The sequence below is a fragment of the Camponotus vicinus genome, unplaced genomic scaffold (genome assembly GCF_025532165.1).
Source record: "Camponotus vicinus isolate PSW18456_S1 unplaced genomic scaffold, iyCamVici1.0 SCAF_6, whole genome shotgun sequence".
Lineage (NCBI taxonomy): Eukaryota > Metazoa > Arthropoda > Insecta > Hymenoptera > Formicidae > Camponotus > Camponotus vicinus.
Window position 1 is genome coordinate 13,753,935 of NW_028141978.1, and position 24,989 is coordinate 13,778,923.

A 24,989-nucleotide genomic window follows, 5' to 3' on the forward strand; every position below is an offset into this window, starting at 1 on the left:
AAACAAGACGCGGTCTCTCAACTTTACGGTGTAATTCCTCAGAGCAGCGTGCTTGGCCCAGTGCTGTACTTACTATATACTGCGGACTTAGTAATTATAACGTCCATGTAATGACCGCAACATACGCAGATGAGACAGCCCTATTGACAGTCCACAAAAATTCAACTGTAGCTCCAAAGATCCTACAAAAAGGCCTTGACTATTTTAATCCTGAACAAAGATGTGGCGCATCAAGGCAAACGAAGTTAAATCGACGTATGTAACTCCTACTTCTTGCAGAGATCACTTTCTAGTCAAATAATTATTTTTTAAATAAGAACCATATTGATTTTTAAATTTTAAAAATGTTAAAAATTTTCTATATTTTTGTTAGCAAACAATATCTATCTCTATATTTTTATAATTAAATATAATGTTCATATAAAGTGTGTATTTTGTTTATAATTGCATATATAATATATATAAAGATTTTCTCGCAATTTGCACATCTTACATTCATATAGTATTTGAGTTAGTTTTAAACGGCTATTTGCATTTGATGGGGATAAATCTGATATGAACCGGATGAGAAGGACGAAGTATTATATCGGTCCTCAACTGAATATTCAACGGGCTCCAAATAAAAATTGTGCACCAAAGGAGCTATCATAGCCTTCAATTCCAACATGCCGAATCGTTGACCTAATAATACAAAATTCAAAGTCTGTCAAAAACTATCAGCATGAAGAGAAACGAAAATCACAACCAATTCACCTATGCAATTTCTTGGTCCTGCGCTGAATGGTAAATAGGAATAAGGATGACGATTCCGTATCTTTTCGGGCAAAAATCTATCTGGATCAAATACTTCTGGATTTGGCCAGAAATTAGGATCTCTGTGAACCCCGTAAATATTAAGATGTAAGATTGTTCCAGCAGGTACGACATATGAATCTGAAAAGTATTATAAAATTTCAAAATTTAAAATAAAAAATTAAAAAATTTCAAAAATAAGAATTTTTTGAGAAAAATAAAATGTACACAATATTGTATTTTTAAAATGTAATATAATATATTAAATTTTACGTTCGATAATATATGCTTCGTGTTATGTGACATATTCAAAAACATGTCAAATAAAGTGATTAATTACGTAGTTTTACATCTTCTGCAGTATTTCGTAATATTAAAAACACGCTGGGATAAAAACGTAACGCTTCTTTTAAACATCTGTCTAAATATGATAAATTTTGCAATGATTTCATGGTAAATTTCCCTCCGTTCTCTTGCATCACGGTATTAATTTCAGCCCTCACACGTTCCTATGTCATCGGTAATAATCAAAATATATTTTTCAATTCAGGATTTTATACGCATAAATAAAAATAAATTTATAATAAATCAAAACATATTGTACATACATATTTGTTTTGAGATGTTTTAATTTTTTTGCAATTTATATATTGATATATATGTATATAGAAAAATACACTGTAAACAAAAATTTGATATTTGTACTATTTTGAATAAAAATCGCAATTTAAATAATATATCGCAAGATATTGAGTTATACCTGAACATCTTTGTGTTCAGCTAATAATAATAAAGCAAACATTATACCTATTGCTGTAGTATCATGACCCTGTAATCAGATTGTATCAGATCATATTGTTATATGTGCTTAGATAATATGTACAAAAAAATTAAAGAAATATTACATATACGTACTTCGAACATGAAAGTATCGACTTATATCCAAATCAGTTAAAGAATTTTCTCGCGATGCCGCTATTAAAAGGTCCAACATGGCTAGCCGTTTGTTTTTAACTAGAAATAAGCAAGGCATATTAGCGATTATCTCATTTTTGCATTTCGCGCTTTAATTATATAACATTGGTCTCGTTAAAATTTAAACATTCTTACAAATAGTAATAATTTATTTTGATAGTGGACGTATAGTGCATCATTTCGTGTAATTATACAGATATTTAGTGTAAATAGTGCAAGTATAATTTATAATTTTAGATTGCGAAGTCGAATTTAAGTTAGAAGATCTGATTTCTTACATACTTCCAAATACTTCGACATCTTCTGCCTCCGTCTTTTTATCGTCTTCAAGATTCTTTAAGTATCGATTACCTGTGTGTTCATGATAAAGTTTCCTTTCCGCGATAACCTATACACGAGTACGATTTATTTAATTTTTGTATTAAATAGCAAAGTATTAGCATATTGTATTACATTATAAATATTAATAATGTAATATGCTATTAATATTACAAGATTTATTGTAATTTTTAAAAGTGTTTGAAGGACTTGAGATAACATAATTTATAACGTACTTTTTCTGTAAATCCGTGCAATATCATCAAGACCTCTTTTTGTCTACTTCCTTGTGACGATAGTGAGAATAATAAATCATTAAGCAACCAAGGCCTTATTGCTCTAAATCGCAATTCATTAAGTTATATAATTTCAATAATAATTTTATTTTGTAAAGCCTTATTTAAAACTATCATGAAGTAATAGAGTAATCTTAACTCTAAATAATCATAGATTATAGACAATATATGAAAAATTTAAAACTACATATATGTGACGAAAAAGTTATGTAGATCCTTATAAAAACATTGTATTTTCGTTTTAGCTAAACATTTTTTTATCAAAGCTAAATATGTTTTTTTATTGCCCACATAATTCATTTTTCTTAATTTTTCAATAGTTTCGAGATTGAAAGCAATTTTAAATAAAACATTTAATGGAGCACGCACAATACATTTTAATTGCTAATTACGGGCTTAAACAAATCGATATTTATATTAACATTGATATAAATAGTTGTTCACCTTCGCATGACTTTAATAATCAATCTATTTTTCCAAATGTATAGTTATATTATTATAATAATTTAAAAGATCATAGATATGTCACACATACAATTATTTGTTATACTCTCATATATTAAATTACCTATAAATTATCAGTTCGATTATTTCGTGAATTGCATTTCGATACTGTTGTTGGAACTCGCCGAGTTTTTGCAAAGAGACACCCATGGCAGTTTCTAAAATGTATTTATTATACAGAGTGTTCCAGAATTCGTGGACATAAAATGCACAACATGATTGTCTGTGCCAGAAGAAATAACTTTTGCCTGTGGTAAAATTGCGTTTAAATACTACTATTTAAACGAGAACAATTAATTAAATTATGCTTGAACCAGGAGTAGTACGCGCACAGCGCGCGTGTCACTACATTATTAAAGATTTTATAAGAACTACTCATGATATTATTCAATATCGCTATTTTGAATACAACTTATTTAATAAGAGAACATTTTCTAATTGATATCACTGAAACAACGATTGAAAATAAAATAAATAGATTAGATAACATGTGAATAATTTCGATTCCAACGTTTTTAAATATTAAAAGATATACATAAAATAACGTACAACCTCAAGTGCCATGTACGCCGTACAATGTTGGCAAATAGGTCAGGTTTTTCATGCGGACGCACGGTCTCAATAAAGTATCTAATGTAGATAAAAAGATGTACCGCTTACCCGTGTAAATTTTTTACGAACGGTAGCGATACACCTTTTTGCTTATGTAAATATATATTTATATATATATAATTATAAGAAATTTAATTAAACTGGAACAGAAAAAGATTCGTTAAACAAAACACATTTCTTGAAAATATAAATAAATAAAAAATATTTCTTATAGAAAATATGAGAAGATATATACTTTTAACTTCTCAATTTTACTGAACTTAAAATCACAAATTCAAAATAATAATCACTATTAATCACTCAATTGAAGCAGTCAGATGAGTTTGCTTAAGCCTACCAAATTAACTTCGCCTATAAACTGATACATCACTGGTTAATCGTCATTACTACGCGCGAAAAATCCGACTCTGCTAACACTCATGTACACGCATCCGTCGTATCTGATTCAAGCTTAGAGCACTGATTGGTTAGCTTAAAGTTGTTTTTATTTAAAAAGTAGTGTTTAGACAAATTTTTGCCCAAGGAAAAAGTTGTTTCTTCTGGCACGGACAGTCAAGCTGTGCATTTCGTGTCCGCTAATTCTGGGACACTCTGTCGAGATCGAACAATCCAAGATTATTATGGGTGAATATTTCATTGATAGCTTTGAGTATAAAAAATCGAATATTATTTATTTTCACTGTACTATTATGTGCGTGCGTGTGACTACGTGAAGTGTGTGTGTGTGTGTGTGTGTGTGTGTGTGTGTGTGTGTGTGAGTGTGTGATACTTCGTGTAGAAACAAATTCTTTTCTTAAGTCATAGTCATTTAGAATATTACCGCATATCGCGTTTAGCGTATATTCACTAATAAATGGTAATAAATCCTTTACAACTGTCCCTCCGACATCCTTCAAAGATTTTGTCATGCAATCACTTTCCTTGATCAAGATATCAATGAACTGATTTAATATATTAAAATGGAACGCAGGAGTTAGTATCTTTCGCCGTGTTTGCCATTTAACGCCTGAAACAGAAACAAGATAAAATTATGCGATAAAATACAAATAATAGAATATAAGATTTATAAATATTATAGTGCCTCTTTAATTTAATGTTTACTGCCCAATCTTAAATAACAATATCCCTCTAAAAAAAACCTTACAAAGGTAAAGAAAATACACCAAGTACATAAAAAATATTCTACCTTGTATGCATCTTTAATAAAAAAATTCCTTAAAAATAATTTTTTATAGTAATTTTCCCTCAAAAAATCATTTTCCTAAAAAACGAAATCTCAACAAATAATTTTCATGAAAAGATATTAAAAAATAAAATATCAAAACTAAATATGAAATTAATAATTACTATTAGCAAAGTACTTAAGAGTACTTTATTTTGTAAATTTGATATAATATTTGCCGTGAAATATCAATTTTATACAGTAGAGAATGTGTACGCACACACACGCACAGACACACACACACACATATATATATATAATTATAAATTACATAATTATATTCCACAAAATGATAACTGTCTATTCTCTTTATTAAGATTAATATATAATATGTCAAAATATATTATGTCTAAACAGATAATGAAAAAAATTTTACAATATTTTTACTTTTTGATGAATTTTTTACAATCCACTTGATTGTTGTTAAGTGTCACACACACAAGTCTGTGTTTTTATTATATAATAAATGTACTTGGCGTCGCGACACTACCGCGTCGCTTGATAATAACCTTTAATATGTCACTTCTCTTCCTTGTTCCGCACTATAGTTTTATTTATTTACTTATTTATTTATTATTATTATTTTTATTTTTATCATTTTTATTTATTTATTATTAATCTGTGTTTAATAACCTGACTGCTTAACTTGTCACTTCTCTTCCTTGTTATACACTATTCCGCACTATACATTAATAATTTCACACAACATAACTTGTTAAAGCCTTTTGCATACCGTATAACCGTATACGCACGATGTGAACGCCGCTTGAGGGACAAACTCGCTTTGCTTGTGTGCGTGCGAATATACGTACGTGAGACTGAAGAAAATCCGGGATAATGTAACAATTTTGATATATGATCATCATTTCTCGGGATTGACTGCACCGATTTTATTCAAACTGGTCGCAATCGAAAGCTTATATTCACATTATTTAATAAAAGTGCCGTTAGATTTTTTCTTAAGGTCTTAGTTTCTGAAATATCTTAATCGAAAGTTTATATGATGTGAAATTCCGGATAAGCTACTTGGTAGCGCCGCGTCGAGAGCAGTGACTCTCAATGCTCGGATCCTGTTTTTTATGTACTTGGCGTCACGACGCTACCGCGTCGCTTGATATATCGTAAAATTCTTTTATAATCGTTTAAATATATCTTCTCGTGAAATTTCTAAGGTAAATGTTGAAAGTATTAACTTGAATTTAATTATTATTTTGTACTTAAATCTTAGATTGGTAAATAAAAAACATACTAAAATTTATTAGAAAGTTACGTAATGATGTTTGATTTAAAATTAAAAATTTAAGGGAGTAATCTAGTCTAAAAGTCGAATTTGTATGCTATTTTTGCGAATTTGTTTAAAGAAAAGAATAAGTTTTATTGGGATATAGTTTTCTCTCACATATTTATATGTACATACTTCAAGTATGTTTCAAAATTTTTTTACTAAAAAATAATTATAAATAAGCGCGGTATACAAAATTTAATAAGGTTATGAAGAAAAGTTAGTCCATCACTTTCATGACTCCGGCTATTTTGCTTAACTACCAGAAAAGTTGCCATTTCAACAATCTTTACCAGAATGAAGGTGTTGTGGAGCAAAGTCCAAATCAATGCATTAAACGAATTTTCATTGTTATCTTGTGTTTCTGCTCCTAAACAATGTTCCAGCAATTCACTAGCCAAACCTAATCGAAATATAAATGCCGATACAATGCTCTATTGAATACTGCGCGGCCTGAGTGCCGAGCGCATGCCAGAGATCGTTCCCAGGTACTATAACATTGTCAATTTTATGAATCGGGCTAAATTTTCTTGCAGGCATATTTTCCATACTAAATATTTGCAAAATATGCAAAAAAAAAGTCAATTTTTCCGCTAGACTAGAATACTCCCTTAATACACGATAACAAACTGTAATAAAAAAGTTTGTATGTTTTCATATGCTAACATTATTATGTTACCTGTACTGGTGAGGAGACCTGTGCCGAACCAGGGATGTAATATATTATATGTACGACTTTTCTCGATGTGTTTAGTGCTGCTTAGTATCTTCTAAAATCACCGGAAACATCTAGTTATTATAGCATTCAATCTCAAATGCACAAATAATTTACTAATTGTATCTCATATTTTAATCTAATCTATATAGAATTTTGCATCGATTCTTTTTATTTTTTTAAGAAATATTTTCATCAAAAATCTTCTTGTGAAATACAAGATTCCTAAATCTCTAGCTAAAGTAATGTCTATGGAGTCTATAGAGAATTAAATCTTTTAAAAGAAATTTCTTTATTACCTCCAGATCATCTGGATGACGGATAGACACAGTAAATTCGAATAATCCCCATACTTTTAAAATAGGATAATATTTATCACATAGTGTACACAATAATTTCCATTGTTCCACTAAAAAATATATTATAAATATAGTGATACGGAGGACTTGCATTTGTGACAATAATCGATAATTTATCGAAAATAGATGAGATGTTTTTTCACATATTTATATTTGTTATTATCAAGTAAACCGAGTTTGTTCTCGGTTGAGTCTATGTTTATGTCCTGACAACCGAAGACATATTTATACATTTGAATTTCAAACCAACATGAGAGATACATAACGGCATACCGTTATTAATTTGCAAAAAGCGCAGAATCTGGTGAGTCATGGTTCTGACTAGTAATTGAAACATAAAAAATTAATGTACGTTTAATATTTCTTTGTATTCATATTTTTATTTGACTGGTTATATTTATTGGGATTCAACACATTGGCACATTACAATACAATAATTTGAAAAATTATTTGAAACAGTGTGCTTGCCAGATATCTGCGAGATACAATCTAATGTCTGTGCGTTCTACTAATTTACGCGTCAAAGACAGATATTTTTATAATTTTAGTAGAAACTTTTGTACTTGCCTGCTGAAACTTGGACTAGGAATATATGACCAAAAATCGGAACGCTCGGGGGTCCCGGTAAAAGATGAAGAAGTCGTCCTTTTCTTCCATAATGTACATAATAATAATATATCAATAAAATAAACATGAATAATAACAATATATTTATAAACATCGTTCTTTTCTAACGAATCTAACGTTGATATTCTTAACTGTCAAATTAAACTTCTTCTATTTATTGATCTTCTTCTATTTCTTTGATTCCTGAATCACACAATAATATGTCACAAGATAAATAGTATTAATTCTCCGACAAAATTGATAATTATCTTGTCTAATTTTAAATGTTATCCTAAATAGAAAGAGACATAATGAGAGAGAATAATAGAAAGATCACTGAAATTCGTCCATCATATATTTTTTTATAGTTAACTTTTATTTATGATTAACTTTAAAAATTCATGGAAAAATATGATAAATTTGTTTATTTTAAAGGAAAAAAATATTATTTATGTAATAAAAAAAAATATATGAATCTCCAATAAAAATGTTCTTAATTTTTCGACCATTACTTGCAATTGCTTTTTATTGTAAAAGATAAAATTTCGAGAACTTATTGCAAAGTCATTAATTAGGGCAAGTATTATTCCTTACATCAATTCTTATATTAATTCTTGTCGCAAACATTTAACATATAAATTGTTTCTAACATTAGTATTTTAATTATAATTTTATTTAATCTATAGCTGTATAATGTATAAAAATCTTGAGCGATTACATCACAACATCCACTTAAAATTCACTTGTATGCAAATTTTTGTTCGAAAGTATCTAAGATCTATAAATATACTTTTATTGTTTTATAAACAGAGTTTTTTGTTATAAACCAAAACTATTTAATTAAGCATTCGCAAATTGTATCATAAACAAAGAATTATTTTATTAATTTTTATTTGATTTTTATCAAAATTATTATTCTATTATATTGTATTTTCATATAATATACAAATTGTATAATTATCGTGATTTCTTATAAGTGTTTGTTCTTTTGTTTTGTTGTGTATCTAATTGTTAATATTTCTATAACAATACTTCTGTTATAATATATATTTAATAAAATTATAATTTAAAAAATCATATAAAATCATATAAAACTACCAGCTTGTGATATTTGAAGAAATTTATGTTAAAATAATGCCCTTAAAATAATTATAGTATTATTAATCATTGTTGGGATTTTGCAATAATATTATAAAATTTTATTTTATATATTACCTGATAGAGCTTTTCTAATACAACGATCAACTGAAACACGAATGTTTACAATGCAATTGTAAATCTCTCCTAGCAGATACACATGTCAGTAAAACAAATCTTCACGAACTGATAATGTAAATCTGGGACCTATACATATAGCCGTTCAGCAGCTCAAGAGCGTACTAATAATCAGAATTTTGTGTCTTGAAATACAGACGGTTGAAAATAATTCCACTTTGATTAATGACATATATATATACATAGAGGAATCAATTGGTGTAAAGAAAACACATAATTGTTTCGAAAAAGAAATGTAATTTGCAATTAACAATTACATTTTTTTTCTTAAAAATAACTATGTGTTTTCTTTACACCAATTGATTCCTTTCATTATTTTGTACATAAAAGTATTAGGGTAAGATAATCGAAAAATGAATATTTTACAAGATATTTTACGGTTTATGTAAAATTAAGAAATGATTTCAAGCCTCATAATTCGGAAAGCACTTAATGAAAACTAACTTAATTGTAGTGTTTTGGAAAGCTCTCAAGATAAGCTACAAGAATATGTAATAAAAAATAGGGAGTTCCATTTAAAAAATCCAAAGTGACCTTGCCCTGACCTTGTCAACGCCACTCAAGGTCAAACCAATGGTACTTTTTTATGTCCCCCTTCAAGCCATACAACTTATATCTGAAACATTTTTCGATTTAATGCAGTGTTTCTGAGATATTCGCGTGTATTGATTAAAATGGTCTATCCTGTATACAGGGTGTCCCATTTTAATCGATCACCTCGAATAACTTTTTTAATTTTGATTGTAGAAAAAAATGTTTCAGACAAAAGTTATATGGCTTGAAGGGGGCCATCAGATGGTGGTAACGATTTGACCTTGGAGAATCATTTGAAGGTCACGTAAAGGTCACCGTCAATTTCTTAAATGGAACTCTATTTTTTATTGCATATTCTTGTAGCTTATATCGAGGGCTTTCCAAAACACTATAGTAAAATATTTTTCCCTCAAGTACTTTTTGGGTTATAAGACTTGAAATTATTTCTTAATTTTACATAAACCGTAAAATATCTTGTAAAATATTCATTTTTCGATTATCTTACCTTAATACTTTTATGTACAAAATAATGAGAGGAATCAATTGGTGTAAAGAAAACACATAATTGTTTTGAAGAAAAAATATGTAATTTGCAATTAACAATTACATATTTTTTCTTAAAAATAACTATAATGATACGTTTCTGTGGGGTGGCAATTGGTATCAATTCTCTATCACTTCGACCTTGATGCTCTTCTATTATATGTTGATAGCTGGAGAAAAGGGACGAAAGATAGCGATCGATATGATACTTATCAATCATGGTGACATCAAAGAAATCACTCGGTCAATGTCGCTGTGAGGCTAACAATGTATATATGGGACTGCCGTGGATAGTGACGCATTATTAGGGAAGACCGGGGACAAACGTAACAACGTCATGAAAGTAACAAGCCTCGTAATAAACTACACAATATGTTGAATAATTTGTACTATGTAGTCAAACGCGTACGCTCCGATTCTCTTCCTTTTCAGCTAATTGTTGTAGAACGATCGTGCCGGTTGCACATGCAGGAGTGAAATTAGTGTATCTGCATTATTCACCTACGTATTTCTTGTGTTAGTTTTTTTGTATCTATGCCTAATTAAAGTGTATATATTGACGTAATTATTTGCCGGTGTATTCTTCTAAAATGTATTCATAAGTTTTTATAGTTGATTTGGCTAAGTCTTGCATCATATTTAGGTTATAATGCTTTTATTCTAAAAAATGTGTTTGAGGACAAAAGTAACTTTGTGGACGAAAGTAACATGTTTCAATGCTTAAAGTAACGCGCGGCTGGTCCCATAATAACTGTACCAAAGGCGATTCTTATTACGTATGCCATAATTGTGATTCGGAATAGATCCTAATCTCTTTTGTATAAGCAATTATCATGCAATTTTTACACTATTATTTAGAACTATTATTTAGACTTAAAAAAGTACAAGACTGGTGTGATATTAAGTATAATTATTTTATGATATTACTTATAATTATTTTGCTTAACGAAGATTATTTCTTTTAAGTTTTTCAAAGATGATAAAAATAAATATTTATTTTATTTTTTATTTTAATATAATATAATACAAATTTATAAAAAAAAGTTATCTTGCTTAATAAAAGATTATAATAAAAGTTGCCTTAAATTGAAAAAAGTCATATTTATTTTATTTTTCCGAAAATAAGAACTGGTACTTTTATCCCCAGACTATGTTACTTTCGTCCCCGGCCCCCAAAATAAAAATAACAATCAACGTACTTGCGAAAAACTATAATGGCTCTTTAAATATCTATCATTTGAGATTGAAACATAGGTATAATAATAGAGCAATAAATGGAGTATTTTAACATATAATCTTTTTTTTATATTTCTAACGATAATTAATTAGTGACCTATAATACAAAAAATGTTATTTTTGTCCCCGGTCTCCCCTACTATACAAAAGTTGTGAAATCAACACTATTGAAATCAACAAACAAAAACTGTGCTTTTGTCAAAGAATCTCGTTCGTCAATGTTGAATTCACCGTGCAGTGCAATATACCTTCCTGTTTTATTCTCTATTTTTACATCAAGGTACGAACGACAATCTCGATGATCCAACAATAATTGATCGATCAATTCTTCTTTTTTATTCGTTATCAATCAATACATTTGTAGTCAGGAATTTCCTCGCGATCTTAAAATGAAAGACCGCAAGATTCTGCAAGTAAGACAAAATTTTGAAAATCTGATTTTGAATATCATATTTTGAATCACTTATTATTTGTAATTGGAATAAATATAAAAATTTTTTTTTGCGCGTAATGATAAAAGAAAAGCAATTCGTTCGGTTGAGTTGTCCGTTTAAGGTATACTTCCATGATTATAATATCCCACACAACACAGAAATTGCAGCAACATTGCAGCAACATTAAGGTAATATTGCTGCACTGCTGTATGGGATATTATCAAATTAAGAAAGTGTTAGTATTTCGTTCATGAGCAACAACAATAAGACGCTTTATGTATTTATGCATGAGTCGAATAATATGAACATTTTAAATGATTAAAATTTGCATGATATATTTTTCATTTTTGTTTAGCAGAATATACATTATTATTTCATTATCAAAGTATTTATATATTATGTCATTAAATTTAGATACTTCATTGCAACAGCCTTTAATATACACTAGTGTAATGTAGTGCGGATAATGCAAATTCATCATTAATACGCAGTTTTTCAACTGGTGCATGTACTTGACTCCTTTCTTTTATATTTTTTTAAAAAGATTATATTATTATTATATAAAAAACTTTGTACAAAAAATCATGATATTAAAGATCACTATATTAATGATTTTCTGCTTTAGCCAATGCATGAGCAAATGTAGTACTTCAGTGGCTTTTAATATGTCGAACATACATGTACTCTTCTTCTTTCTCTATTCTATTTATTTATCATTTTAAAAGAGACATGAAGCGTTCGTCTGAAAAAAAGTCTGCTCATGGAACGTTAATACATCAAAAATATTCATCACCGAAAATATCGATCACCGAAAGATCGATAATATTAATGATGAATAAAAAGAATGATTAGGCGTATATTAAAACATGGTCTTCATGATAAAAATAGAATCATATATTGTTACATTTTACATAATTACATATATCATTTTTATCTTTTGCGCTCATTATATCTGCATTACATACTAAAATAAATTATATTATGTATCAACAACAAGTATGTCTTTGTTATAGGTACATCTTAATCGAAAAAACTTAATTTCCTTGTCCTATCATATTCAAGTTTTATAACATGCAAACACTTTTTGCCAATTCGTAATTAATATTTAACAAATCATTCGTGTTATATGAATAAAAATATTGATTTTTTGAATAAATATATTATTTTCTTCAGTTATTATAATCCCTCTAAAAACAAACCTTATAAAGGTAAAAAAATACGCAAAGTACATAAAAAATGTTCTACCTTGTATGCAACAAAATGTTTAATAAAGAAATCCTTAAAAATAATTTATTATAATTAATAATTTTCCCTTAAAAAATCATTTTTAAAAAAAAAATAAAACTTCAAAAAATAATTTCCCTAAAAAAATACTAAAAAATAAAATATCATAACTAAATATGAAATCAATAATTACGATAATACATATTAAATATCATAACTCTGTATATATATGCAGAGTGTCCCAGTTATCGTGTGTCAGAGAAAAACCATAAATAGATATCGCTAAACTAAACTAAAAAGTTCTAAATACCATTTTGCAAACAACCATGTAAAATTTAGAGATATTAATTAAAGAAAATCGTCTAATAAGCTCCCGATTGGCGTGATTAAGCAGTCGGCCATTTTAGCAAGGATGGCGCGGAATAATCGGATCGTATCTTTACATTTCCACGCAATTTATAAGAAATTTTAATCACCTTCTAGTCAAATAATTATTTTTTAAATGAGAACTATATTGATTTTTAAATGTTAAAAGTATTGAAAAATATCTATATTTTTTTTAGCAAACAATATCCATCTACATATTTTTACAATTAAATATAATGTTCATATACAATGTGTATTTTGTTTATAATTGCATATATAACATATATAACGATTTTCTCGTAATTTGCACATCTTACATTGATATAGTATTTGCATTAGTTTTAAACGGCTATTTGCATTAGATGGGGATGAATCTCACATGAACCGGATGAGAAGGACGAAGTATTATATCGGTCCTCAACTGAATATTCTTCAAATATTCAACGGGCTCCAAATAAAAATTGTGCACCAAAGGAGCTATCATAGCCTTCAATTCCAACATGCCGAATCGTTGACCTAATAATACATAAAATTCGAAGTCTGTCAAAAACTATCAGCCTGAAGAGAAACGAAAATCACGACCAATTCACCTATGCAATTTCTTGGTCCTGCGCTGAATGGTAAGTAGGAATAAGGATGACGATTCTGCATCTTTTCTGGTAAGAATCTATCTGGATCAAATACTTCTGGATTTGGCCAAAAATTAGGATCTCTGTGAGCTCCGTAAATATTAAGATGTAAGGTCGTTCCAGCAGGTATGACATATGAATCTGAAGTTTTACAAAATTTGAAAATTTACAAAAATATGTTTTTTTTGAGAAAAATAAAATGTACATAATATTGTATTTGTAAAATATAATATAATATATGTATTAAATTTTTATATGTATTAAAGGATCCCGCATATTTTATATGAAAAAAGTGGCTTCGGTCAAATTGAAATATGTTGTAGTTTAGGTGGTGCTGATCAAAAGTTTCCTGGGGCAAAAAGTCCAAAAATCAAAAATGTAAAAGATACGTTGATTTGAAGTAAGTAGTATTGAAGTTTAAAAAATATTGTAGAAGTGATACACATTATATATAAATATTTTTTTCAAACATTTATATATTAATTTAATCTATGTATTCAAAAACAGATGTTTTTTAAACTTCAATACCACCCACTTCAAATCATCGTATCTCTTATACTTTTGATTTTTGAACTTTTTGCCTCAGGAAACTTTTGATCAACACCACCTAAACTGAAACATATTTCAATTTCACCCAATTTGACCGAAGCCACTTTCTTCATATAAAATGTGCGGGGTTCTTTTACGTTCGATAATATATGCTTCGTGTTATGTGATATTTAAAAATAATAAAGTGATTAATTACGTAGTTTTACATCTTCCGCAGTATCTCGAAATATTAAAAACACACTGGGATACAAACGTAGCGCTTCTCTTAAACATCTGTCTAAATATGATAAATTTTGCAATGATTTCATGGTAAGTTTCCCTCCGTTCTCTTGCATCACGGTATTAACTTCAACCCTCACACGTTCCTATGTCATCGATAATAATTTAAAAAAATATTTTTCAATTCAGGTTTTTATGTGTATAAATATAAATAAATTCATAATAAATCAAAATATATTGTTCATATTTGTTTTGAGATATTTTAATTTTTTTCGGAATTTATATATGTATAGAAAAATATACTGTAAAAAAAACCTGATATTTGTACTACTTTAAATAAAAATCGCAATTTAAATAGTATATCATAAGATATTGAGGTATACCTGAACATCTTTGTGTTCAGCTAATAATAATAAAGCAAACATTATACCCACTGCTGTAGTATCATGACCCTGTAATCAGATTGTCATATTGTTATATGTACTTAGATAATATGTACAAAAATTAAAACAAAATATTACATAAACGTACTTCAAACATGAAAGTATCGACTTCCTCCCTTATGTCCAAATCAGTTAAAGAACTTTCTCGAGATGCGGATATTAAAAGGTCCAACATGGCTAGCCGTTTTTTTTTAACTAGAAGTCATTAGCGATTATCTCATTTTTGCGTATAGCGCTTTAATTATATAACATTGTTCTAGTTTAAAAATTTAAACTTTCTTACAAATAGTAATAATTTATTCTTATAGCGAACATGTATTGCATCATTTCGTGTAATTATACATATATTTAGTGTAAATAGAGCAAGTATAATTTATAATTTTAGAGAGATTGCGAAGTCGAATTTAAGTTAGAAGCTCTGATTTCTTACATACTTCCAAATACTTCGACCTCTTCTGCCTCCGTCTCTTTATCATCTTCAAGATTCTTTAAGTATCGATTACCTGTGCGTTCATGATAAAGTTTTCTTTCCGCGATGACCTATACACGAGTACGATATTTAATTTTTGTATTAAATAGCAATGGCATATTGTATTATATTACAAGTATTAATAATGTAATATGCTATTAATATTACAAGATTTATTGTAATTTTTAAAAGTGCTTGAAGGACTTGAGATAACATGACTTATGACGTACTTTTTCTGTAAATCCATGCAATATCTTCAAGACCTCTTTTTGTCTACTTCCTTGTGACGATAGTGAGAATAATAAATCATTAAGCAACCAAGGCCTTATTGCTCTAAAGCGAAATTCATTTATAGTTATATAATTTCAATAATAATGTTATTTTGTAAAAGCCTTATTTAAAGTCATCATGAAGTAATAGAGAAACCTTAATTCTAAATAATCATAGATTATAGACAATATATGAAAAATTTTAAACTATATGTGTGACGAAAATATTATGTAGAACCTTCTAAAAACATTGTATTTTTGTTTTAGCTAAATATTTTTTTATCAAAGCTAAATATTTTTTACTCTACAAATTTTATTGCCCACACAATTCATTTTTCTTAATTTTTCAATAGTTTCAAGATTGAGAGCAATTTTAAATAAAACATTTAATGGAGCATGTACAATACATGTTAATTGCTAATTGCGGACTTAAACGAATCGATACTTAATATTGATATAAACATTAGTTGTTCACCTTCACATGACTGGTTAATAATCAATCTATTTTTCAAAATGTATAGCTATATCATTATAATAATTTAAAGGATCATAGATATGTCACACATTTATAATTATTTGTTATACTCTCATATATCGAATTACCTATAAAGTATCAATTCGATTATTTCATGAATTGCATCCCGATACTGTTGTTGGAACTCGCCGAGTTTTTGCAGAGAGACGCCCATGGCAGTTTCTAAAATATATTTATTACACAGAGTGTTTCAGAATTCGTGGACATAAAATGTACAATATGATTGTTTATGCCAGAAGAAACAACTTTTTCCTCTGGTAAAAGTGCGTTTTAATACTACTTTTTAAACGAGAACAATTATTTAATTTACTCATGAATCAGGAGTGATACGCACACAGCCTGCGTTTGTAAGAACTACAACTATGCATGATATTTTTCAATATCGCTATTTTGAATACAATTTATTTAATAAGAGAACAATTTCTAATTGATATTACTGAAACAATGATTGAAAATAAAATAAATAGATTAGATAATATGTGAATAATTTTGATTCCTACGTTTTTAAAAGAATTAAAAAATAAACATAAAATAGCGTACAGCCTCAAGCACCATGCACACCTTACAATATTGGCAAATAGGTCGGGTTTTTCGTGCACGCGCAGTAAACACGGCATCAATAACGTATCTAATGTAGATAAAAAGATGAATTATTCACAGAATATTACCGCATATGGCATTTAGCGTATATTCACTAATAAATGGTAATAAATCCTTTACAACTGTCCCTCCGACATCCTTCAAAGATTTTGTCATGCAATCACTTTCCTTGATCAAGATATCAACAAACTGATTTAATATATTAAAATGGAATGCAGGAGTTAATATCTTTCGCCGTGTTTGCCATTTAACGCCTGAAACAAGAACAAGATAAAATTATGCGATAAAATACAAATAATAGAATATAAGACTTATAAATATTATAGTGCCTCTTTAGTTTAATGTTTACTGCTCAATATTAAATAACAATATTATTCTACATTTATTTCTTTTTATATCGCAAAATTCTTTTATAATCCTTTAAATATATCTTCTCATGAAATTTCTACATAAGTGTTGAAAGTATTAACTTGAATTTAATTATTATTTTGTAATCAAATCTTTATAGGTTGATAAATAAAAAATGTACTAAAATTTATTAAAATATCTGTTAAGTAATGATGTTTGATTTAAAATTGAAAATTTTTAACTGAAATATCTCATAGAGAAATCATCTCTATTACTTTTACTTAATTAAGAATATATATGTATCGGGCAAAATTATTTCTCGATATTTTCTCATTTGCAGGTTTCTTTTAAATATTAATTTATTAATTTATAAAACGATAGTTATATATTATACAGGGTGTCCCAAAAATCCTGGAACAGTCGAATATTTCATAAACTATGCACTTTAGAAAGAAATGTTTCAGACAAAAGTTGTATGGCTTGAAGGGGGCCATAAGATGGTGTCATTGGTTTGACCTTGAAAAGTCGTTTGAAAGTCACGTGAAGGTCATCTTCAATTTTTTAAACACAACTGCCTACTATTTATTCTATATTCTTGTAGCTCTCGAGAGCTTTCCAAAACATTATAATTAAGTTAGGTTTCATTAAGTACTTTCCAAGTTATGAGGCTTGAAATAATTTTTCAATTTTACATAAACCATAAAATATCTAGTAAAATATTCATTTTTCGACTATCTTACCTTAATACTTTTATGCACAAAATAATAAGAGGAATCAATTGGTATAAAGAAAACACATAATCGTTTTGAAGAAAAAATATGTAATTGCTAATTTGCAATTTTGCCGAGATCGCTCCCATACCAGGTGCTATAACTTTATCAATTTTGTGAATCGGACTAAATCTTCTTACAGGCATATTTTCCATATCAAATATTTGCAAAATAGGAAAAAAATCGATTTTTCTGCTAGACTAGAATACTCCCTTAATACACGATAACAAACTGTAATAAAAAAGTTTGTACATTTTTATATGCTAACATTATTATGTTACCTGTACTGGTGAGGAGACCTGTGCCGAACCAGGGATGCAATATACTATATACACGACTTTTTTTGATGTGCTTAGTGCTGCTTAGTATCTTCTAAAATCACCGGAAACATCTATTTATTGTAGCATTCAATCTCAGATGCACAAATAATTTATCTCATCAATTCATATTTTAATCTAATATGTATGGAGTTCTATATCGTTTCTTTTTATTTTTTTAAGAAATATTTTTATCAGCAAAATCTTCTTGTAAAATACAAAATTCCTAAATCTAGGTAAATTGTAATGTTTGTAGAGAAATAAATCTTTTCAGAAATTTTATTATTTATTTTATATTAAATTTCTTTATTACCTCCAGATCATCTGGATGACGGATAGACACAGTAAATTCGAATAATCCCCATACTTTTAAAATAGGGTAATACTTATCACATAATGTACACAATAATTTCCATTGTTCCACTGAAAAATATATTATAAATACCGATACAAAATTTAAATAAAATTAAATCAAATCAAATAAAATTGAAAATTAGTCGGAATAATAATAATTAAAAATTAAATCAAAATTGGGAAATTAGAGACACAGCGCAGTAGTTGGAGCGAAAGAAAGAAACTTCCTTCCTTCGAATTTATTCGTATATTTCAAATTAAATATAATTACATTAACAAAAGTAGAACGTTTCGGATAATTTTTGATCTCGCTTCAGTGCAACTTTAATAATATGCGTTACAAAATGTTTTCAAGATTTCAAAATCTCATATCTCAAGAACGAGAGAGACCGCCGCAAAATTCAAACGGTGTATTACTTAGGAATGTATCCTTTACAACATATGTGAAAATAAAAATTTTTCGAGCTGTGTAACCTAAAGTAAACATTTACCATTTATTTTGTATATTACATATATTACGTAATATTTCTTTGTATACATATTTTTACTTGTTAAATTTATTGAGATTTAACACAATGGCACATTACAATAGAATAATTTGAAGAATTATTTGAAATAGATATTTCCTGATATAATTTAACGTGCTTGCCAGATATCTGCGAGATAAAATTTAACATCTATGCGTTCTACTATTCTACGTGTCAAGGACAGATATTTGTATAATTTGATGCGTCACACACTTATATAACACTTTTTTTATGCATATTGTTAATATCGCGTTGAATAGGGATCAAAAGATCATCCGAAACGTTCATTTTTGTTAATGTAATTATATTATTGAAATGAAAGTAATTTAAATCGACCACACTGGCAATTTATTGGTTGAAAATGTATCACAACGTTTCGACCATGGGTTTTGGTCCTTATCAAGTGAAAGTATCTTAGGTAACTAATACATGGTGAGAAATAAAGAAATCACAGTGATGTCTTTATTTCTCACCATGTATTAGTTACCTAAGATACTTTCACTTGATAAGGACCAAAACCCATGGTCGAAACGTTGTGATACATTTTCAACCAATAAATTGCCAGTGTGGTCGATTTAAATTACTTTCATTTATTTTATCTACTGGCGACGTTTAAGAATTTATCATTATATTATTTAATTATATTTAATTTGAAATATACGAGTAATGAAGAAAGAAGGAAGCGTTGTCTCCTTCTTGAGCTGCAATTACCACGCCGTGTCTCTAATTTGCTAATTTCAATTTAATTTTTAATTATGGATTCAAAAATTTTAGCAACTAATTTTATTGTTATTTTCAATATTAGCGCATCTTTATCTCGAAAATAGACAAATAATCTTCATAGGTATACGTTTCTGAGCAAAGGATTTATGAATATTAATATTTTTGCTTTTATGTATGCATAAATGATAAGTCATTTGTCAATTAACGTAAATAGAGTAGAAATTTTGTACTTGCCTGCTGAAACTCGGGCTAGGAATATATTGCCGAAAATCGGAACGCTCGGGGGTCCCGGTAAAAGATGAAGAAGTCGTCCTTTTCTTCCATAATGTACGTAATAATAATATATCGATAAAATAAATATGAATAATAACAATATATTTATAAACATCGTTCCTTAATGTTGATATTCTTAACTGTCAAATTAAGCTACTTCTGTTTATTGTTTCTTTGATTCTTGAATCACACGTGTCACAAAAAATGGTATTAATTCTCCGACAAAATTGATAATTATCTTGTCCAATTTTAAATGTTAATCCTAAATAGAAAGAGAGAATGATAAAATGATCACTGAAATGCGTTAATCGCATATTTTTTAATAGTTAACTTTTATTTATGATTAACTTTAAAGATTCATGAAAAAATATAATAAATTTATTCATTGTAAAGGAAAACAAATATTATTTATGTAATAAAAAATGTATGAATCCAATAAAAATATTTTTAATTTTTCGACCATTACTTGCAATTGCTTTCTATTGTAAAAGATAACATTTCGTGAGAATTTATTGCAAAATCATTAATTAGGGCATTTATTATTCCTTATCAATTCTTATATCAATTCTTGTCGCAAACATTTAACATATAAATTGTTTTTAGCATTAACATTTTAGTTATAATTTTAAATTTAGTCTATAACTGTATAAATGTATAAAATTCTTAAGCAATTACATCACAATGTCCACTTAAAATTCACTTCTGTGCAAATCTTTGTTCGAAAGTATCTTAGATCTATAAATATACTTTTATTGTTTTGTAAACGTACAGAGTTTATTTATAATAAACCAAAGCTATTTAATTAAGCATTCGCAAATTGTGTCATAAACAAAGAATTATTTTATTAATTTTTGTTTGATTTTTATCAAAATTATCATTCTATTAGATTGTATTTCCATATAATAAAAGTTTTATAATTATCGTGATTTCTTTAAAGGATTTCTTCTTTTGTTTTATTGTGTACCTAATTGTCAAATATATATTTCTGCAAAAATATTATAATATATATTTAATAAAATTATAATAGAAGATCATGTAAAACTAACAACTTGTGATATTTGAAAAAATTTATGTTAAAATCATGCCCTTAAAATAACTATAGTATTGTTAACCATTGTTGAGATATTTTGCAATATTATTATAAAATTTTATTTTATATATTACCTGATAGATTTCCTAATACGATTAATGAAACACCCGAATGTTTAAAATGTTTAAAATGCAATTGTAAATCTCTCCAAGCAAATACACATGTCAGTAAAACAAATCTTCGCGAACTGATAATGTAAATCTGAGATCTAGGCTGCTTTGCGTTTCACGCGCAAAAATCTATAATATACGTAACGTAAACTATAGATTTTCTGCGCATAATGCATAAAAACAGGACACAAGGCTAACCGCTCACCAGCTCAAGAGCGTATTAATAAATCAGAATTTTATGTCTTGAGATACAGACGGTTGAGAATAATTTCACTTTGATTAATGACGCATATATACACGAGATTTGAAGTATCCAGTTTTTGATTAAAATGAATTTTTTTTTCAATCAAGATATCAATATCGATATTAACGATAAATAAGGAAAAATTTTGCTTCTTTTATCAATTTTCGTGAAAAAAAATGTATATGGTCAAACTTTTATCAATTCGATAGTTCAATAAATAAAAAAGACGCACATTGAACGATTTAGTAACTTTTCGTATTATTTTTAGAAAAGTCACAAACGATGATCGTTGCTACTCTTGAATTATTTTAATTGTGATAAACGCACTTATTACTCTCAGATCAGGTGGCCTATTTCGAGAGAGATTATACTTATATATGTATAGAAAATACAATACAAATGTGATTTACTTCCGATTTTGATGAGTTTTAGTGTAGTATCGATTTTTTTCAAGGGAGAAAGAAAATAAATAAAAATATATATATCTATTATTTTAATCTAGATCATGAATGTTATATATACATACATACGTATACACATACACACAATTACTATATATTCCATTTTAGTGTTACTTTTAATTTTATAATTTATAACTTATAATAATGATAACTTTTGAATGAATTAAAAGTGTAGGGAAAGACATGTCAAGCTCCATATGATTTGCAATTAATTCCTGAACTCGAGTGTCTTACGTCTCCGCGAAGAGTCCAGATGCTATGAAACAAAAGAAGTGGGGATGATAGTAGGCTAAAAAGTGTAAATCGGATGCAAGCTTGATTTAGATAACATATCCAAAGTTCATCAAAGTTCATTAGAGATATTTGTTTCACTTTCCTTGTAAGATATCTCATTTCTTTCTCTTTCTTTATCAAACTGTAAACTACTACTTGGTAGAGTACATGAGAATTCGATGCAATGTAAGGAACGAGAACAATAGTCTTTGAAAATATAATTTCTTTAATCTCTTCTTTTTCTTCTTCTTTAAGAGTTATTTATTTCTTTAAGAGTCTTTATTCATCCACTCCTGGATATAAGCTTCCCTTTTTTCCTCCACTCTGATCTGTTTTGTGCCTCCTGAATCCATCTTTTGCCCACTCTTTTCTTGATGTCGTCTATCCATCTCCTCTGTGGTTTGCCAGCACTCCATCTATGTTGCCTTGGTCTCCATTGCACGATATACTTGGTCCACCTTTTGTCCCCTTGCCTTGCAATGTGTTCCACCCAATTCCATTTTCAGCTTCATAATCCTTGCTATGATGTCTTCCACCTTTATCCTTTCTCTGATTTCCTTATTCCTAACTCGGTCGCTCTGGCTGATTCCGAGCATAATTCGTTCGATACTTCGCTGCACTACTCTGAGTTTATTAGCTGATTTTACAATCAATGCCTTTTCGTATCTTATAACCGAAAGGACACATGCAAGAATTTTCTTTTCAAATTTATTAGAATACTGCGATCTATCAGAATGAATCCCAACTTTCCCATTGCAACCCACGTCATTTGGATTCGTTTCACTATTTCGGCCATTTCATTTGATTTTCCTTGTATAGTCTTATTGATCTACACAATATGTGATCTAGTATATGTGATCTAGATATATGTAATCTTCAACTTTGTCTATTATTTTATTCTTTATTTTAATAATTGTTTGTTCTAGGGTCATAACCTTGATTTTCCCGACATTTATTTTGAGACCTCCTGCAGATACAGCATTTAGGTCGATCAACATTTTTTCCAGTTGTTTTAGATCGATATTAATGAGTAAAATGTTGTCCGTAAAGTAGAGATGGTTTAAATATCGGCCATCGATGTTTATACCCTTTTTATCTCAAGGGTGTTTCTTGAAAATATCCTCCAGTGCTAGGTAAATAGTTTCGAAGATATTGTATCTCCCTGTCATACTCCCACCCTTTTCATAGGTATTTTGCCTATAGTTATATCTTCTGCGAATTTGACCAATAATATCGAATTTTAATTCTTTTGTATCTCCATCAGTATTCTTCAGCTGATGTAATGGCAATTGGAATCCATCGATCGAAATTTCAACATTGCTCTGGAGTCGATAAAGATCTTTGCTAAATATATACTGAGCAAGGAGTTAATTGCATAATTTAAAAAAATAATATAATTGCATAGTAAAATTAATTATAATTGAGATTTTCTATTTTTAATTATTACTATTATAATGTTGATAATAATAATCTTGTGCCTAGTAATAAAAACTTTAACTTTATAGTTGACGCTGAAAATAACTATATTTATGATAATTACAACTATTTTTTTAATCCTTTCTAAAAAAGGCATATTATGTCGAAAATCTCGAAGTATATCGTTGCTTCTTTTTTACGGTGCTGATATGTGCACTGCGAATTGCTTCGCTTATGTTATTTGCAGTTGTCAAATCAGTTATCAGTTTTGACAGTTGTGTAAAATAAAATAAAATTATCATTAAAAATGTATAATCCCATACAACATCGAAAGATTCCAAAAACGTTACAAAGACCTAACATTGAAACATTGTAATATTGCATAGAAGATGCGAAATGTTACTGCAACATTACACTGCAAGCTTGCATAAACGTTGAAATGCCCGCTCTTAGAAATATTACAATGTAAGATTATAGTAATATTACGGTGCAACGTATAATATTAAAACGCGTTTTGCTACAAGTGCGGAACGCTTTAAATTTAATAAATAAATTTTGAAAAAATAAAAAGATGTGCTTAAGATGGATAAGAAAAAACGCCTTTAATAAATATCTATTAATTTTATTAATTAGTGTTTATTATTAAGTATTTCTTATTAAATACTTATCTTGATCATATATATACAATTAAATATTCGACATAAAAATATCTAATTTGCAATTAACAATTACATTTTTTTTTTTCGAAACAATTGTGTCTTTTTTACACCAATTGATTTCTCTCACTATTTTGTACATAAAAGTATTAAGGTAAGATAATCGAAAAATGAATATTTTACTAGATATTTCATGGTTTATGTAAAAATTAAGAAATTATTTCAAGCCTAATTCGAAAAGTACTCGATGAAAAAATACTTTATTATAGTGTTTTGAAAAGCTCTCGTGGTAAGTTACAAGAGCTTTTTTGGGAAGAGATTGCCCTGATACCCTGTATATATACAGGGTACCTCAGTTATCATGTGTCAGAGAAAAACCATAAATAGATCTCGTTAAACTGAACTAAAAAATCCTATACCA

General features: G+C 28.2%; 1 protein-coding gene and 1 pseudogene across 2 annotated transcripts; both read right to left on the minus strand.

The window, feature by feature from the left end:
* Window positions 1-436: 436 nt before the first annotated feature.
* Window positions 437-7,848, minus strand: LOC145973630 (cytochrome P450 4C1-like; annotated as a pseudogene). Its single transcript, XR_014439522.1, has 12 exons — window positions 7,643-7,848; window positions 7,016-7,125; window positions 6,681-6,771; window positions 4,318-4,503; window positions 2,950-3,043; window positions 2,322-2,424; window positions 2,050-2,155; window positions 1,708-1,806; window positions 1,553-1,621; window positions 1,133-1,301; window positions 754-933; window positions 437-681 (listed from the first exon to the last, which is right to left on the minus strand). The product of XR_014439522.1 is annotated as a cytochrome P450 4C1-like (transcript).
* Window positions 7,849-12,579: 4,731 nt separating this feature from the next.
* LOC145973631 (cytochrome P450 4C1-like) lies at window positions 12,580-21,602 on the minus strand. Its single transcript, XM_083103149.1, has 13 exons — window positions 21,483-21,602; window positions 20,280-20,580; window positions 18,755-18,864; window positions 18,406-18,496; window positions 17,075-17,260; window positions 16,475-16,568; window positions 15,833-15,935; window positions 15,568-15,673; window positions 15,222-15,328; window positions 15,074-15,142; window positions 14,668-14,836; window positions 13,884-14,063; window positions 12,580-13,809 (listed from the first exon to the last, which is right to left on the minus strand). Exons 2-13 carry the CDS (start codon window positions 20,431-20,433, stop codon window positions 13,652-13,654), a joined length of 1,527 nt encoding a protein of 508 aa, XP_082959275.1. The 5' UTR covers window positions 20,434-20,580; window positions 21,483-21,602; the 3' UTR covers window positions 12,580-13,651.
* Window positions 21,603-24,989: the final 3,387 nt, after the last annotated feature.

Excerpts from the sequence above, each read along its gene's own strand:
- LOC145973631 (XM_083103149.1), bottom strand. The coding sequence starts at position 20,433 with ATGTTTATAAATATATTGTTATTATTCATATTTATTTTATCGATATAT. Across the intron at positions 18,497-18,754 it reads GTCATCCAGATGATCTGGAG|AAGATACTAAGCAGCACTAA; the intron begins GTAATAAAGAAA and ends CGGTGATTTTAG. Across the intron at positions 14,837-15,073 it reads CTGAACACAAAGATGTTCAG|GAACGTGTGAGGGTTGAAGT; the intron begins GTATACCTCAAT and ends TCGATGACATAG.